Here is a 17,893-nt window from a genome sequence, read left to right as displayed (position 1 = left end):
AAAAAAAAGTTAGTGGACATGGGAATTCCCTGTCGGTCCAGCGTTAGGACTCAGCGCTGTCACTGCTGAGGGCCCAGGTTCCCTCCCTGGTCAGGGAACTAAGACCCCACAACTGTGCAGTGTGGCCAAAATAAATGAATAATAAAATAAAATAAATTAAAAAGTTAATGGGCAGATTGATTGTCCAGCATTATTAACAAGAGTTCCAGGAGTTTTAAATGACTTGGGGTTCTCTGGATTTGATCAGAGACATAAACTCACACAATCTCCATGGCTGATTCACGTCAGTGTATGGCAAAAATCACTACAATATTGTAAAGTAATTAGCCTCCAACTAATAAAAATAAAGGGAAAAAAAAAAACTCACACAATCTTCATCCTGTCATGAGAAGGATAAACTAAAGCCACACTTAGGGGCCATGGCAGTGAACACTCACAGAATCCCAAAGTCACAAAGATACTTTGGAGGCTCCAGACAAAAAAGGTCACCTGACAGCAATAATGGAAAAACATCTTCAAGAAGTGAGTGCAGAGACTTCCCTGCTGGTTCAGTGGTTAGGACTCTGTGCTTCCACTGAGTGGGGTGAGGGTTTGATCCCCGGTGGGGGAACTAAGATCCTGCAAGCTGTGCACCACAGCAAAAAAAAAAAAAAAAGTTAACTTTCAGACAAATAAATAGGAAAAGAGTTTTCATTAATCTCTGAGATAACTATAAAAGAACATTTTTTGGGCAAGATCCATAGAGAAAGCATAGTATCTAAGGAGCAATGATGACATCAGGAAGAGTTTAAAAAAACACCAAAGGCACATGGAGTGGTATAAATACATTTAAATATAAATGCACATGGATAAGACTCACCAGTTTAAAGGCAGAAACTCACAAATTCGATAAAAAGTAATTCTAGCTCTATGCTGTTCACAAAGCAGCACTCCTGAAAATGACACAAAAGTAAAATAAATAGAAAAGGATAAGCCAGTTAAAGAAGTTATTCCAAAGAAATGTGCTCTAGCCATATTAACATCAGACAAAGGGGACTTCTGGCAAAAAAAAAAGGATTATTATGATAAATACCCTTATATAATACACTAAACCCATAATCACAGTGGAAGGTTTAACACATTTCTTTCAACTGTTGACTGCTTAGCAGACAAATAATGGATATGGATATAAAAATTTTGAACAATAAAATGAAAGTGTAGAATTCTGCCTCATCAAATTAGACAATACTCATTATTTTCAACTATGAAACACTTTAAAAAGTGAATACACAAAATTAAAACTTTTGTGCATCAAGAAACAGTCAAGAGAGTGAAGACAACCCATAGGAGATTATAACTGAAAGAATAAAGTAAATATTCGTGAATTCAGTGATATAATTAAGTGACTGAATAAACAAATACATGAGGGGAAAGGACAGATCTTCCTTCCCTACAAAAGACTTACAAATAATACATATAAACAATGCACGTAGGTACCACCTCTTCCATGAGGTGGAACTTATTTCCCCTCCTACTCATTACAGACTGGACTTACTGACTTGCTTCCAAAGGGCATAGGAAGGAAAAATAGTAACTTCACAAAGACACCACTTTAACCAAGTGATCAAGGTTAACATCATCAGCAATATTCAACTTCCTGATGTAAACAGATGAGAAGGGCACCCCCACCTTGTGATACTTCCCTCAAATTCATCAGCCCAGTCTAAACAAATACAAACTGAGAGACATTCTACAAAATACCTGACCAGTTAGTCCTATTTAAATCTATCAAGATCATAAAAAACAAGGAAAGACTGAGATATTGCCACTGCATTCTCTATTCGGGAGAAGGCATCTTTCCACCCAGTTGACTAAACCAGACACTTGACAGGTTAGTGGTGAGGGAAGAAGGGTCACCCGACTCCTCTGATTTCACCTCCATTTACTTCAGGTCCCGTGTACCTTTGGTTTGGCTTTCCAACAGTCACTCTTTGCCCCATGGGCCATTACTGCCTTTGTCCAGCTGTCATGAGGCTATACCTTCTGAGCCTTCTCCAAGAGGGGAGGAGCTCAAAATACTACAGGCAGTGAGAATGGTTAGGAGGTAAGGCATTATGACAACTAGACAGAGGTTAAGTAGTGTGCGAGCTGGGAGTGCTGAAGTGAGGATTTGAACTCAGGTAATCTGGCTCCAGAATCTGTTTAAATCACCATTACTCTCACCCAAGTACTAACCAGGTCTTATCCTGCTTAGCTTCCAAGATCAGATGAGATCTGATGTGTTCAGGTGACACGGCTGTAGCAACATGGCAGTATACAAGATTAACATACAGAAATCAGTTGCATTTCTTTATATTAACAATGAAATAGCAGAAAGGGAATATAAAAAGAATACCTTTTAAAATTGCACCAAATAAAATACTTAGGAATAAATCTGACCAAGGAGGCGAAAGAGTTATATGCTGAGGACTTGCTTTTGACTTGGAAGAAGACTCTTAAGAGTCCGGTGGTCTGCAAGGAGATCAAACCAGTCAATCCTAAGGAAATCAACCCTGAATATTCATTGGAAGGACTGATTCCAAAGCTCCAATACTTTGACCACCTGATGCGAAGAGCCAACTCAGTGGAAAAGACCCTGAAGCTGGGAAAGATTGAAGGCAAAAGGAAAAGGGGGCTGCAGAGGATGAGATAGTTAGATAGGATCACTGACTCACAGGACATGAATTTGGGCAAATTCTGTGAGATAGTGAAGGACAGGGGAGCCTTGCATGCTGTGGTCTGTGGTCACAAAGAGTGGGACACGACTTAGTGACTGAACAACAACAGCAAATAAAATGTTAATAGAAGACATTAAAGAAGATTCAAATAAATGGAAAGATATCCTATGCTCTTGGATTAGAAGAATATTGTTGAAATGGCCATATTACCCAAAACAATCTACAGTAATGTGATCTGTATCAAATTACCCATGATATTTTTCACAGAACTAGAACAAATAATCCTAAAATTTATATGGAAACATAAAAGACTCAGAGTTATCTAGGCAATCCTGAGGAAAAAGAACAAAGCAGGAGGTATAACCCGCCCAGAATTCAGACAATACTACAAAACTAATCAAAACTGTGGTATTGGTACAAAAACAGACACACAGATCAACAGGACAGAATAGAGAACCCAGAAATAAACCCATACACATACGAACAATTAACCTTCAACAAAGGAGGCAAGATATAAAGTGGGAAAAAGGTCTCTTCAACAAATGGTGCTGGGAAAATTGGACAGTTGAATGTAAATTGATGAAGTTAGAATACATTCTCACACAATGCACAAAAATAAACTCAAAATGGCTTAGTAACTTAAATATAAGACAAGACACCATAAAACATCTAGAAGAGATCATTGGCAAAACACTCTGACATAAATCATACTAATGTCAGTCTCTCAAGGTAATAGAAATAGAAATAAGAAAATGGGACCAAATCAAACTTAAAAGCTTTCTCCTAGCAAAGGAAACTATAAAAACAAACAAAATGAAAAGACAACCTACAGAATGGGGGAAAATATTTGCAAATGATGGGGCTGATAAGGGCTCAATTTCCAAAACAATGTTGAGCCCATACAACTCAACAACATAAACAAATCCAATTGAAAAACGGGTAGAAGACCTAGACATTTCTCCAAAGAGGACGTACAGATGGCCAATAGGCACATAAAGATGCTCAGTATCACTAATTACTAGAGAAATGCAAATCAAAACTACCATGGGGTACCATCTCACATCAGTCAGAATGGGCATCATTAAAAAGTCTGCAAATAACAAATGCTGGGGAGGGTGTAGAGAAAAGGGAACTCTCTTATACTGTCAGTGGGCATGTAAGTTGGTGCAGCCACTATTGAAAACAGTATGGAGGTTCCTCAGAAAACAAGAATTACCATATGATCCAGCAATCCCACTCCTGGGCATATATCTGAACAAAACTGTAATTCAAAAATACACATGCACCCCAATGTTCATAGCAGCCAAGACATCTATCAACATTTAGGATAAATGGATAAAGATGTGGTACATACATACAATGGACTACTGCTGCTGCTGCTGCTGCTAAGTCGCTTCAGTCGTGTCCAACTCTGTGCGACCCCATAGACGGCAGCCCACCAGGCTCCCCCGTCCTTGGGATTCTCCAGGCAAGAACACTGGAGTGGGTTGCCATTTCCTTCTCCAATGCATGAAAGGAAAAGTGAAAGTGAGGTCGCTCAGTTGTGTCCGACTCCTAGCAACCCCATGGACTGCAGCCCACCAGGCTCCTCCATCCATGGGATTTTCCAGGCAAGAGTACTGGAGTGGGGTAGTATACATGTGTGTAACTGAGTCACTTTGCTGTATATTAGAAATTAACACACTGTAAATCAACTATACTTCAATTTTTAAAAAAGTAAAAATCTCCATTACTCAGTGTAAATAAAAAAGGAGTTTCTTCTTTATTTTTTTGTCATCAGATCTGACATCTTTTATGAGAGTAACACTAGCTGCTGTTACAGATAGATCCTCAGGACTCAACGGCTTACTGTAACAAAAATTCCTCTTATCATAATGCTCTCCTTTTAGCAGCGATAGAGGAACCCAGCCTCCTTCCATTTTGTGACTGCCATCTTCCAGAGATCATTCAGCCAGCAGATGGGAAAGAGTTCATAGCTCTGAGTGGGTGAGATGTTTCTACAGCCGAGGTCTGGGAATGGCAAAGTTTACTTTTCACCAAGTGAACCCCTGGCTATGTGCCCTAGAGGAAAAAGAAATGGAGTTTGGTAAGCACCTCTGAGTTTTTGCCAAAATCTAATTGCTCATAATTCTGATTTACTTAAGGCTAATCAAGTACTTACTTTATACTTCGTTTGCTTATACTTTTTAAAAAACACTTATCCACAGCCAGCTAGTAAACAAACATTTAGAATGTTCTCAAAAAGGCAGGAATACACAACTGGATAGTCAATTACATATGTATATATACATACACAGATATAGCTGAATTCGGAGATAAAAAACACTGCTTCACATTACCAGACTGGCTAAAAATCTCTCACATGCTCAAAAGTAACCCTCCCTCCACCATCACAAAAAACCCTACCCGAAGCGTGTCAGAATATCTGGAAGTATCCCTACATTGCTTCACATCTGATACTAGTAGAATTAAATTATCTAAGTGCTTCTAGATCAATTTTAAATCTTAAAAAAAAAGGCAAGATAAAGTTCTCTAGAGGAAAACAACAAAAATTCGCGAGCTAAAACAGGGTAAAAAGAGGTATATTCATTGTATAAGTAGGTACGTTTGAGATAAAAGTGACATGGGAATTAGTTCTAGAAAAATGGGCTTGTAGATCAATTTTTCCTGATTCCTTTTAAAACGACTTATATAATACTAAGATGACATTTTAAAGCTACCATGTATCCACAACCACATGGCAGGCTCTGTGTTGAGTACCTTCTGTGTATTATCTTATTTCGACCCCACAAGTAACCTTTGACATAAGTACTAAAAGGGCCTGGGTCTTCAGAATAGATAAAGATCAGAATCAAAACAGAAACATATCTAAAGCAAAAACATATCTTTATATATAACTTGTTTCTAACTCCCACTGACCTCAAGTTCAGCTACCAAGGATAAAGAAAACAGAAATAAACCTATGACAACATTTGGAAAATTGACCCGTTTTAATTTTTCAAAACAAAAATACAACACAACATCAATTTTTTTTTTTGCCATCTACCATTCAATTATTTCCAAATATTCTAAGACCAAACAGAATCCCCTGCCCAGAGCAGGGAATTAAAATGAGAGGCTGAAGTCACACAAAGGTGAATGCTGAAGATTGACATTCCAGCCGTAGGCCACAAGTCTTCCATTCAAACACACTCTTAATTCTTTTCCTTTCACAGTTTGTTAAAGTGTTTTACAGGAAGTTCTTTAAAATAATTTCATTTCAAATACCAGGTTTCTTCAGTGATACACAGCTCCATGAAATCTGTGTCTCCATCTGATTGACAGGAATGAAAAGGAATTTTTGTCTTTTTTGGTGGTGTAAAAAAGTAAACCTATCAGCCAGATTCCTTTAGTAATAAATCAGGAAAGGAGAGAGAAGATCTGGGTTGTGCTGGGTGCTGTTTCTACTTGTCTTTCAAGAGTGTGACTTTAGAAGCATTAAATCACACTCTTGCCACTACAATGATTAGTACTAGTAATCTTTTTTTTTAGATGATAAAAAGGAAAATATCCAATGGACACAAAAAAGGTCAAAAATTGTTTGCTTGTTTTTCTTACTGCAGGTCATTTCCCACCCGCCCCCCTACCCACCAATGGCAACCCACTCCAGTACTCTTGCCTGGAAAATTCTATGGACTGAGGAGCCTGGTAGGCTACAGTCCATGGGGTTGCAAAGAGTTGGACATGACTGAGCGACTTCACAGGCCAGGCATCCACCAAAAGAAGATACAAAATGAACATACGGTTGGGATGGTTAACTCCGTTGGACATTCCAATTCACCCAGTTGCTTGTTCCCCATACAGATGAGGGGAAGAGGCACTAGGTTTTATTAGTAATGTTATAGCAGTAACCAGATGTGTTAATGGCAGCTTATTTCAGGTCCATCAATCCTTTGAGAACACATAGAGGAAATCATGGCTGTCGTTCTCCAACTGCCCACATCTGAATACATTCCACTACCATGGAAACTACAAAGGAAGGAAAAATATATTTATTCCGGGATTCATTTACTAGGATCTTTACGCGCCCTCGCTTCCGTAGAGCCCCAGAGCGTGATGAGTGCTAGGGGCTGCTGTGTTTCCCGGCATGTGCGCCCATCCTCTGCGGGTCCTGAGAAGGATAGTGGATTGGTCCTGGAGCCCTCATGAACGGAGGGGGTGGTCCCATGGGGTGGAACATGTGTGGCCCAAAACCTACAGATGGGAGAGAACAAATCTGTTAGGTTTGCAATTCTCTTGACAACCTTTCAAACCATGAATCTAAGGTCCAAACCAGCTACACATAAATCAAACTGACATGGTGCTTCAGAAAATGCTGGTTCACAAGACTTGCTTAGGAATGTCTACCTGCATGACTTCTTTGGTTTCAGAAATCTTTCCCCTCGGACAGCTAAAAACAACTCCATAGGTCTCAAGGTATTGTTAGTATGTCACCTGAGCCTTTGCTATCTCTCGAACATGCCAATCCTACCAGATAGGATTTGATCAGAATTTGGGAGGTGAGGGAGAAATCAGGCTGACGGCAAGACCCTGTCATCGTTAATCTCAATGCTTTATACTAGAACGAAGGTTGTTCAGAAACCAGGACTTACTCCAGCGAGTATGGGAACTCTGCCCAGGCGAACTGGTTACTTGCGATTTACTTACACAGTTCACGCTGGCACTGACAGTGCTGTACACAGTGCTGATCTCTGCACTGTTTATTACTTGTCACGAACAAGATAAAGAGCTGGAGCCAAACTGTAACTTCATCACACAATTAAGCACACTGTTCAGTTCATCTAACAATTTTTTTGTTAACACAACTTCCTTACGAGCTTCCTTGGTGGTTTAGTGGCTAAGACTCCACACTTCCAATGCAGGGGGCCCAGGTTCCATCCCTGGTCAGGGAACTAGATCCCACATGCCACAACTGAAGATCCCTCATACTGCAACAAAAACCTAAGATTCTGCATGCGGCAACAAAGACCTGGTGCAGCCAAATAAATAAATAAAAATATTAAGAAAAAAAAAAAAAACTTCCTTAATGAATTTACATTCTGGTGCAAACTCCTTATCTTGCTACAAGCAGATGACACCCACAGCCTACACTTTAAGCAATGATGCTCCAGGGCATCAGTTAGGATTTAGAACAGAGAACAAACTGATGATATTAAGTTGCTTTACAACTTAAGTTTAAGTTAAGTTTAAACTTAAGTTTGTCCAATTCTTTCTTAAGCTATGTACTGTACCCTGTCAGCCTCTTCTGTCCATGCGACTTCCCAGGCAACAATACTGGAGTGGGTTGCCATTTCCTCCTCCAGGGGATCTTCCCAACCCAGGAATCCTTTTTATGTCTCTTGCATTGGCAGGTGGGTTCTTTACCACTAGTGCTACCTGGGAAGTCCCAAACTAATGATAGATCGTTGTAGTCACAGTAACGCCCATTCTGACGATACATATACTTAGATCTTTAGAAAACTGGTGACTTCCTTCTTAGCAAACCAGTAAAAAATGAAAATACCTGGAATGACATCAGTCAGGTTTACTTGCAGACTTCTATGGAGCAGACCTGAAGGCTTAGATATGTTAGACATGATGGTACAGGGTCTGAACAGACTTCAGGAGGATTTCCCTGAGTAAAGTCTAACCCATTTCCCTACTTCCTAAGAAAGAAGTTACCTGGGGGTGGGGGCGGGGCAATACCAGGTGGGGGTGGCAGGGCAATGTTCACCACGGCCGGAGGACCACTGGGGGGTAGGTTGAAGTAGTTGGCAGAGGCTTCTTCTTCTGCGGCAGGAGGAGGAGGAAGAGCTACAGAAGAGAAAACAGCTAGTTAGAGCAGAAGACCACTGTGCCACAGTCCCCACTACCCTGAAACCCTGAGAGGTCCTGCTGGGAGAACACAGCTGCTGGGAGCCAGAGGCCGGTCTCCTCTAACATTCGAGGAAGGTCAGGTAGTATGAGTATTTGAAGTTAGCAAGCTACTGGGTAGGCAGAATCTGCACTCACCTCCTGGGAGCCCTGGAACGGGCTCGAGCTTGATTCCAGAGTCTGTGGTTCCGTCCTTCTCCTTTTCTTTCCCTCTGGCTGCCTGGGACCTGGGAGACAGACATTCATGCAGTCAGCACTTGGTTCCACCTTCTCTCACACCTCTGTTTCTCATGTTTCCTAGTCAAACAGAGCTCCTTCACTCCTGCCTCTTCAGCACTCACTTTTTCCTCATAAATGCCACAGTGCACAGTGGATAGGAGCAAAGGTTTTGAAGACAGAAAGACCTGGTTTCAAAATTTGCTAGAATCGCCTTAGGGGATTCAGGAGGCAACAACACTGGGTTGAGACCAGTGTTCAGGAAGCACTCTATAAGGTCTCCCTGGCTCCAAGCCAGAAACCTGTTCCACTTTTGAATGTTCAGGGCATTTTACCTGTCTCTCTCTTATGCAATAACCACTTTCAGGCTTAAATTAGCTGTTCTTCTTCACTAAACAATTGGCCTTTAAGGACAGAATCCAGGTCTACTTAATTCATGTGTAAACTCGCATGCCCTAGTATTATCCTTGGCCTATAATATCTGGTCACAGAACACATGAACCTTCAAACCATCAGATTGCTACACGAAAACCCTGAATAAATTTCCAAAGTAGCATCTTCCTGATATCCACAGGAACAAGTGTCAGACATAATGAAAAATTCTTTTTAAATGTCCTGCTGATTTGAGGCTGTTCACCAAAAGCTTACTAATCCCTAGATAATGAAAAGGTTTCTTGAAAATCTCAATAATGGTTTTTTTTAATTTTTGCTGTGCCACGCAGCATATGGGATCTTAGTTCCCTGACCAGGGATTGAATCCACAACACCTGCAGTGGTAGCACAGAGTCTTAACCACTGGCCGGCCATGGAAATCAGAATGCTATTTTAATATAGTCTCATGCTCACCTTCCCCATTTCACGTTGAGCCTGCGGCCATTGACAATCAACTTATTAAAGGACTTCTCGGCAGCCACTTCTGCAGCCTGCCTTGTGGCAAACTGGATGAAAGCACACTGCTGTCTTTGCACAACAGTGATGGTCCGGATCTCTCCAAACTGGTAGAAGTGATTCCTGAAGGGATACAGGTAAAGAAAAATGAGAGCTGACAACACAGACATTCCCAGGAGGTTGAATATAGATTATTAACTCTTTCACTGATTCACCATGAGGCAAGTGGCCTCACAGTGATCTGCCTAATTACCTGTAGGTGGTTTCCGCTATGCCTACTGTGGTCGCCCCTACTGTGGGCACTGTATACTGAGGAAGGGAAAGAAAAAAATGAGTAAAGGCTATCAAACATTTTAGGGCTTTTCCTATGGAGGAAAGGGGGCTCCAATAGGTTCCCTAAGGATGTTAAATCCTAGGTAAGAAGTTAGCAAAGTATTGCGCCCAGGGCTGATAAGCCAAGAATGTTTAAGTAAAAAATGGTTTAAGGTTGCAAAAAAGAAGAAGAGAAAGAGGAGGTGGAAGAAAGTCTGCCATCCCTGGGGAACTGTCTAGCTCACTTAGGTTTAATGTAGATAGGCTAACAAGGGTAGGTTCTACACCTGTAAGAGTTTCTTCTCCACACTCTTTGCAAGAAGTAATTTCCACCACTATCTGCCCAGATGTCTTATCCAGCCAAGCAAAATACAAGAATAACACAAAATTACCAAATACCAATCTCTTAAAAAAAAAATCAACAAGTTAAACCATCTATTTTTTTTTTTTAAATAATTGCAAATCTTTCTCCTATGTAATTAATCATTCCTGGTTGTGTGCCATCTTTAGAAATTCTAATGGTTATTAGGTCAAATAGAATCTCATGTAATTATTATCCTAAGCAAGCACAGAATAAGCACTGTTGAAGAGTATTATCTGTCATCATAAAGAACTTTATAAAAATTCCAGTCAGCGTGATACTACAGGGCAACTAAAAAAAATGTACTTGGTACAGAATTATCATGTTTTCTCAAGTTTTTGCCAAAAAATATTATTCCAGGGCAGGTGAAAGTAAAGATAACTCATAAATTATATTCACAAACCTTAGATCGGTCTCAGTAATAGTATCGCCCAGACCACCAACATACAGTGTGGTGATAGTCTTGTCCTCTGGTGGGTCCAGACGCGGCATTGTTGAAGCCCGCTTCAAGAGTTTATCTGCCACAGGGTCATTGATTCCATAATATCGGTCTTTAATGTTCTGATCAGCAAGGGGGTCATCTGGATCTGTTGGTTTTTCATGTCTATGGTTCAAGAAAGAACAATGCATAAAGATGAAACAAAAGAAAAAATTTTACACATACCAAACAACAGCAGCTATATAAAGACCCCTGAAATGTTTTTTGAACTAGATACCATGGCCATACCAAGACATAATTATTAAAACAGAGCTAATATCAAGGAACTTACTGTATCACACAAGGACATGCTAGCCTCCTAAAAGTCATTTAAATGGGCCACAGCGTGGAAGTTTCCTTATAAACAAATGCTTTTGGGCTTCTCTGGTGGTACAGTGGATGGCAGTCTGCCTGCCAATGCAGGGGACACAGGTTCAATCCCCAATCGGGGAAGATTTCACATGCGGTGTAGCAACCAAGCTGGTGCACCACAACTACTGGAGCTCGCACGCCGCAGGGCCCTTGAGCCACAAGTAACGAGGCTGTGTGCTTCAACTACTGAAGCCCAAATACCTAGAGAGAGCCCATGCTCCGCAACAAGAGAAGCCACCACAATGAGAAGCCTGTGCACCGTAACGAAGAGCAGCCCTCACTCACTCCAAGCAGAGAAAAGTTCACACAGAGCAACAAAGACCCAGAGCAAGCAACAAATAAATAAATGCGAAAGAAATGCTTCTCGGCGCAATTCACTTCAAAACCAAAGGTAACCACAACATGGTTACCCCTCTCCATGGCAACGGTTCTTAATGTATCTGAGGTCTGGTATTCCACGCAAGAGTATGATTAATCTATGGACCCAACCCCAGAAATAGGGAGAGCTAATTTTTTGTCAGGGGTGGGGTTTACCAACGCCAAGGTAAAAACTCCTAATCCAGATGCCTGGCAGTCTTGACTCAAACATACTCACACTTTAGAAGTCTGGCTTTACTCTTATTTCAACTATACACTGAGATTCAAGCCAGTCATACCATGATAGCCAAGACTGACATCGTAGGTAGGAACCTGAGGTCAACACTGATATTTTACGGCAAGGCAACTTAGTCTCCCAAGGCTTGGTCATAGGTAAAAGTTCCATTATACATAAGAACAACAATTCAATCTATCTCTGCTCCTAAGATATAAGATACATCACACTAGCTATATAAACTTTAACATTTTGAAGCATAGTTTAAGCCAACATGTCCCCCTTCATAGATAACTAGTCATCTGAAAGCAAACACTGAAAAAGCAGTTCAGCTCTTGCCTGTATGGACACTCCTCTCCTCTCTTACACTCTCCTTTCACCCAGAAGGAGCAAATGTGCGGTCGATTCCTTTTGTAGTAGGGTGTGGTCCGGGCCAGTTTGAGCAGCATGTCACTGGTGGATGTGGCTTTCCCCAACATGCCAACTGGCCGCGTTCCATCAGAGTTGGAAATCTATAGAGGAATGACACATTCCGAAGGTAAATTACACAGACTATGTCAATCCCCTAGGATTCTTTCATCAAATATAAAACTATATCAAGCAAGTGGCAGCGCACCTCTCTCTCCATATTCTGCGTGTAGTACTCTTTGTTGACGTCGGACTTTGGCATGTCATCCTTAAAAGACAATCCTGCATCACGAACCTGGATGGGCAGGCCTAGAACAAAGGAAAGGAAGAAAAAACTCAAGATACATTTTAAACCATATCCAAACTGAGTATGTAGACAGAATAATATAACATCATTCTTCCTTTCTCCACTTTATTTGGTAATAGAAGCTTTATTTTAATTCAGAATCTACAGCACTGTCAAGCTAATACTACTACAGAGCATTCTAAGACATTATCCAAATTCCTAAGTTTTCATGAAATGAATGTTTAAATATTTTAGATGAACAAGCTCTTACTACAGTCAGATTTGACCTGCAGTTAATAATGCATCTAGCTTTTACTATATCATAACTTATATGTAAAAAGTGGATTATTTTTAGGTTTGTCCTGCAGATCCTCTGAATAGTCATAGTCATGTAAGGATCACTGTACTGCAGAACTAGAACACTCCCTTAACAAACATACAAATAATATTAAACAGAATGTGACCAGGACTCTGATTTGCAGAGTTAACTTTCTGAACTTAACATAAATAAACTTAGATTTTCCCTTTTCGTTTTATTGCATAGTAGAAACTTGCTGAAAGGATGTTTTTCTGAAAAACAAAAGGATCCGCGTGAAGCTGGACGGCAGCCGACTCATAAAGGTCCACTTGGACAAGGCTCAGCAGAACAACGTGGAGCACAAGGTTGAAACATTTTCTGGTGTCTATAAGAAGCTCACGGGCAAGGACGTTAATTTTGAATTCCCAGAGTTTCAGTTGTAGACAAATGACTAAATAAAATATTATTCACAGTAAAAAAAAAAAAAAAAGTTGCCTGCAGTTAAAAAGTTACCCAAAAGCAGTTACTCTGAAACAGTAGCAACACAGTGTATCAGTCCTAACAACACAGTTGATACAAAAACCCAAAGCACAAAAGCCTGAACTCTGGTAGGGATTGTGGAAGAAATGTTCCGGATCTAGACAGGAGTCCCAGACAAAGAAATTACCTGTCACAGCAACAATGCCTCTAACTTACCTTGGCTACAAACGGAAGGGAGGTTTAAGGTTTAAGGCCTCCCTTCTGTATAATATAGTATTTAGTATAGTTGTGTTGACTAATTACCGACCTTTCTTAAAATCACTATTGTTCAGAACTCTAGAATAACCTAGTATGGTTCTTTTCTTCTTGGGAAAAGCAGAGCACAACAGACATTTCAAAGTGGGTCAGAGCCAGAGACAGGGTGAGAAAAGGGAGACAGGAAGCCTGCTGTGTTGTTGAGAGCAGCGGCACACTTTCAGAACTGTGGGACAAGTCAAACATACCGTACTCGAGGTCTAAGAGGCAGGTCTGACAGACATTCTTCAATTTACTGCAGGTCTGGCACACTTCAGTCTTCTTGAAACGCATGCGGACCCCAGGGCACCAGCGAAACACTGTGAATGGCCTGGCACATATCTGGAACACAAGATAAAGCCACAGGGTGTTAACGGTCCTGATCTGGACAATTAATCCAGGAGATTTAGTAACATCAGGGGATTCAAAGAAAGGATCCCCAAATCTAGGGTTTAGAAGAGATCTTAGCAATCATCTAGTCTAAACAGGATCTGATGTTTCAATCCTTTACAACACTCTTCTTCAGTAGTTTAAATACTCAAAAATCAAAGTCCTCCCCACTCTAGAGGTCACCAGCATTAACAATGTAATTCTTAAATCTTTTATGGGGTGAGTAGGGAGTGTCCTACACTTCTTTAAGAATTTTATATCTATGACTTTCCCCCTCAGCTTAAAAATGTTCATGGGCATAATCACAGAACATCTGATATATGCAATCCCAGGGGGTTCAAAGACCAACCACAGACATCAAGTTAAGAATCCCTGCATTAAACAGCTCATTTTCTTACCTCTACCCTAAACAGTTAACAGCCAAAGAGTACATAAATGATACATGAATGCATGTGTCACACTCACTTTTATAAAGGACTTCAAACCTCAGGGAGTAGAAGAAAAGAGGAAAATAAAACTAAATCATTACTCTTTAACACACTTACTTTGCATTCCTTCCCATACTTTTCTTTGGTCTGAAAGAGAAAAAACAGAGGAGTTACAGACACGGGGGAAAAAAGCTGATGCCTGCTCCTTCTCTACATAGGATCCAAGAAAAGTATCTGGAAATCCCTGGCATCTTAAGGGGTGGGAGGGGGAAACAGGACCCTACCCTTTTTGGGGAGGAGGGCAAAGAACGGGCTGGGATATAATCTAATCACATACAAACTATGACCTCTTAGGAATTTTATGGATCTAACACGGAGTAAGTATGTACCTTTCCACAACCACAATTCTTAGATTCACCTCTGGCTCCCAAGTTCTCTCCCAAGAACAATTTCCTAATGGTTTCCACAGTCCCTAAAGCACAGAGGATGCAGCCACGGCCAATCCATTTTCCAAAGTTTAGTCAGAGGCAACTACTACACACTCATCCTGTGATGGTCCTCTGTATATAATAAATCAATACCTCCGAGATTGATCACAACACAGCCCTAATTATTAAATATAAACTGCTGCTAATTTTACTCTTATTTATAAGGAGAGAAAGTATCTTACACTAAACACATTATAAGGTGTGGAGGCCAAAAGGCACTTGACTTCAGTCCTGGTTCTCCTTCTAATTTGCCGAGGTCCCTGGAGTCAGAATGTCTGAACTTAAATCCAGTTCCACACCATACTTGCTGTATTCAACATAAACTCTCTTTGTCTCTGGTTAACAGACCTGATTCCTATGTAAATGTTCAATGGATATTAGCTATTATTATGACTCCTAGATCACAGACCGTCGCCAAGTTCCAAAGTGAGAGAACATGACAGTCCTTTGCAAATTCTTCCTACGCTTCAGGTTAGTAAAGAAGCATCATTACTTCTTCGTGGCTAAGAGAAATACATGACCGACAGTGTGCGAGTACCACAACATTGACAGAACATATACAGCAGGTCCCGTTTTACACTCAACTCACTCACCATTCGGATATATGGGTTTTCTCCAAGACACGTCTGGCACAGAATAGGGAAGTCCTGGTGAAAATGGGAAAACTGGTTGAACGCCAAGCTCCAAAGGCCTTGCCATCTCAGCCACTGTCGTGCGGCGCGGGGGAGGGGGCGAGGAGCGAGGCTGGGGAACAGGGGGAACCCGTGGTCCAGCACAGGCCGGGTCGCGGGAGGGGGTGCTGTATGCACTTCCGGGAGGCGGCGGGAGTAAAGACCCGCTCGAAAAGAGTGGAGGGAGTAGGGACAGAAAGGGAGCTGGTCCCAGACCCTGGCTAAACCCCCTCCATCCAAGCCCTCAGGAGGGCCGCCCTCCAGCCTTCAGCCGTAGCTGAGTTAGGCCGCGGTGCTGGCTTCTTGGAATCCCCTCGGCCGCACCGCAGCCACGTCCCTGCCCGCCCGCTGGAGGTCTGACTTCGCTGCCTCTTTCTGTCCTCCTCCGGCAGGCTCACTCACCGCATCCTCCCAGTTCTGCCTGTTGTAGGTGTTGGAACCTAGAGAGGTCGCCATCTTGAGAGCGTCTGGAGGCAGCCGCAGCTTCCGAGTTGGGAGAGGACCGCCACAATCCCGTCAGGCCCCGCGGCTGCCTCCCCGCACGTCGACGTCTTATTTACGCGTCTTGCGCGCCCTTAAGGGCGGCACCTTGTGTAATGGAATCGCTTGCTTGGAATTTCTTAACAATTGGACTCCAGGTACTTCCTTCCAGGGGTGACAGCCAGGAATGAAGAGTCACAACTTCAACTGGTTTATTTAAAAATTGAGTGAAAGAATAAAGGAACTATAATAAACGAGGGCCTGAAATTAAAACAGCGTCGACCCCAATGAGCGCTTATTATGCCAAAAAGTGGGGGGAACGTCTTGGGGTGACTATCTCTTTTAATTCCCACAATAAGCCCGCTATAAGGTTGCCAGATTTAGCAAAAACCCAGAACGTCTAGTAAAATGTGAATTTGAGATAAACAACGAAAGTTACTTTAGTATAAATTTGTTCCAAACATGCTTACACTAAATAATGACTCGTTTTTCTGAAAGTGAAATTTAGGAGGATGTCCTGTACTTTTCTGGCAACCACTGCCCTCTAGGCAAGTGGGAGTGTACCTCGTTTATAGAAGGAAACCGAGGTTTGGAGAGACTAACTTGTTCTGGTCGTGTAGCTAAAAAATGGTGAAGCCACAAATCCAAAGACAATAGTACTTTTTCCAACTTCTTAAATGAAAAGTTTTATGGATCAACACTGCTGCTGCTAAGTCGCTTCAGTCGTGTCCGATTCTGTGTGACCCCACAGACGGCAGCCCACCAGGTTCTGGCGTCCCTGGGATTCTCCAGGCAAGAACACTGGAGTGGGTTGCCATTTCCCTCTCCAATGCATCAAAGTGAAAAGTGAAAGTGAAGTCTCTCAGTCGTGTGCGACTCTTCGCGACCCCATGGACTGCAGCCTACCCAGCTCCTCCGCCCATGGGATTTTCCAGGCAAGAGCACTGGAGTGGGTTGCCATTGCCTTCTCCGATGGATCAACACATGTACTGTTAAATCATTTTTGGAACAATTATCCTTTTGGGTTTGACTTCTCTTGCAGATGGTGACTGCAGCCATGAAATTAAAAGACGCTTACTCCTTGGAAGGAAAGTTATGACCAATCTAGACAGCATATTAAAAAGCAGAGACATTACTTTGTCAACAAAAGTCTAGTCAAGGCTACGGTTTTTCCAGTAGTCATGCATGGATGTGACAGTTGGACTATAAAGAAAGCTGAGCGCAGAAAATGGATGCTTTTGAACTGTGGTGTTGGAGAAGACTCTTGAGAGTCCCTTGGACTGCAAGAAGATCCAACCAGTCCATCCTAAAGGAGATCAGTCCTGGGTGTTCACTGGAAGGACTGATGTTGAAGCTGAAACTCCAATACTTTGGCCACCTGATGTGAAGAACTGACTCATTTGAAAAGACCCTGATGCTGGGAAAGATTGAAGGCAGGAGGAGAAGGGGACAACAGAGGATGGATGAGATGGTTGGATGGCTCACTGACTCAATGGCCATGAGTTTGAGTAAACTCCGGGAGTTGGTGATGGCCAGGGAGGCCTGGCATGTTGCAGTTCATGGGGTCACAAAGAGTCAGACATGACTGAGCAACTGAACTGAACTTGGCATACTGTATTTGAAATTCATCCATATTGTTACATATACCAGTAATTTGTACCTTTTTATTGCTGAGAATTTCACTGTATGGATGTATTTGGGGTTAAAACACACACATTTGCAAACTAATGGACATTTGAGTTATCCAGATTTCAGTGAATACAAATAAAAGCATTAAAAACATTCACATACAGGTTGTTGTATAGACATAGGTTTTCATTTTGCATGTGGATTGGGATTGCTTGATCATATGGTCTATTTTTT

At 41.6% G+C, this 17,893-nt stretch overlaps 1 protein-coding gene across 2 annotated transcripts; it reads right to left on the bottom strand.

Annotated features, from left to right (window-relative positions):
- Nucleotides 1-4,429: 4,429 nt before the first annotated feature.
- Nucleotides 4,430-16,094, bottom strand: RBM22 (RNA binding motif protein 22). Of its 2 annotated transcripts, XR_006268964.1 has the most exons (12): nt 15,953-16,094; nt 15,473-15,526; nt 14,509-14,538; nt 13,783-13,915; nt 12,424-12,524; nt 12,147-12,319; nt 10,769-10,969; nt 9,651-9,815; nt 8,727-8,815; nt 8,397-8,528; nt 6,748-6,929; nt 4,430-4,757 (listed from the first exon to the last, which is right to left on the bottom strand). XR_006268964.1 is itself a non-coding variant. In XM_043464943.1 (11 exons), the coding sequence occupies exons 1-11, from the start codon at nt 16,004-16,006 to the stop codon at nt 6,799-6,801; spliced, it is 1,263 nt and encodes a 420-aa protein (XP_043320878.1). In that variant the 5' UTR covers nt 16,007-16,094; the 3' UTR covers nt 5,668-6,798. The 2 variants fall into 2 exon arrangements, 1 of the variants encoding a protein (XP_043320878.1); XM_043464943.1 differs by lacking the exon at nt 4,430-4,757 and having other exon boundaries at nt 5,668-6,929.
- Between the last annotated feature and the right edge of the window lie 1,799 nt (nt 16,095-17,893).

The sequence above is a fragment of the Cervus canadensis genome, chromosome 4 (assembly GCF_019320065.1).
Source record: "Cervus canadensis isolate Bull #8, Minnesota chromosome 4, ASM1932006v1, whole genome shotgun sequence".
NCBI classification, from domain to species: domain Eukaryota; kingdom Metazoa; phylum Chordata; class Mammalia; order Artiodactyla; family Cervidae; genus Cervus; species Cervus canadensis.
Note: the sequence above shows the minus strand (reverse complement) of the source record. Positions and strands in the feature narration are given on the sequence as shown.

What these genes read in the sequence shown, in the direction of transcription:
- RBM22 (XM_043464943.1), bottom strand. Translation starts at nt 16,006, where the DNA reads ATGGCGACCTCTCTAGGTTCCAACACCTACAACAGGCAGAACTGGGAG. An exon ending in AAAACCCATATATCCGAATG is followed by an intron (nt 14,539 to 15,472) that starts GTGAGTGAGTTG and finishes TTTCTCTTTCAG; the next exon opens with ACCAAAGAAAAGTATGGGAA. An exon ending in CTCAACGTGAAATGGGGAAG is followed by an intron (nt 8,816 to 9,650) that starts GTGAGCATGAGA and finishes TCTGTCTCCCAG; the next exon opens with GTCCCAGGCAGCCAGAGGGA.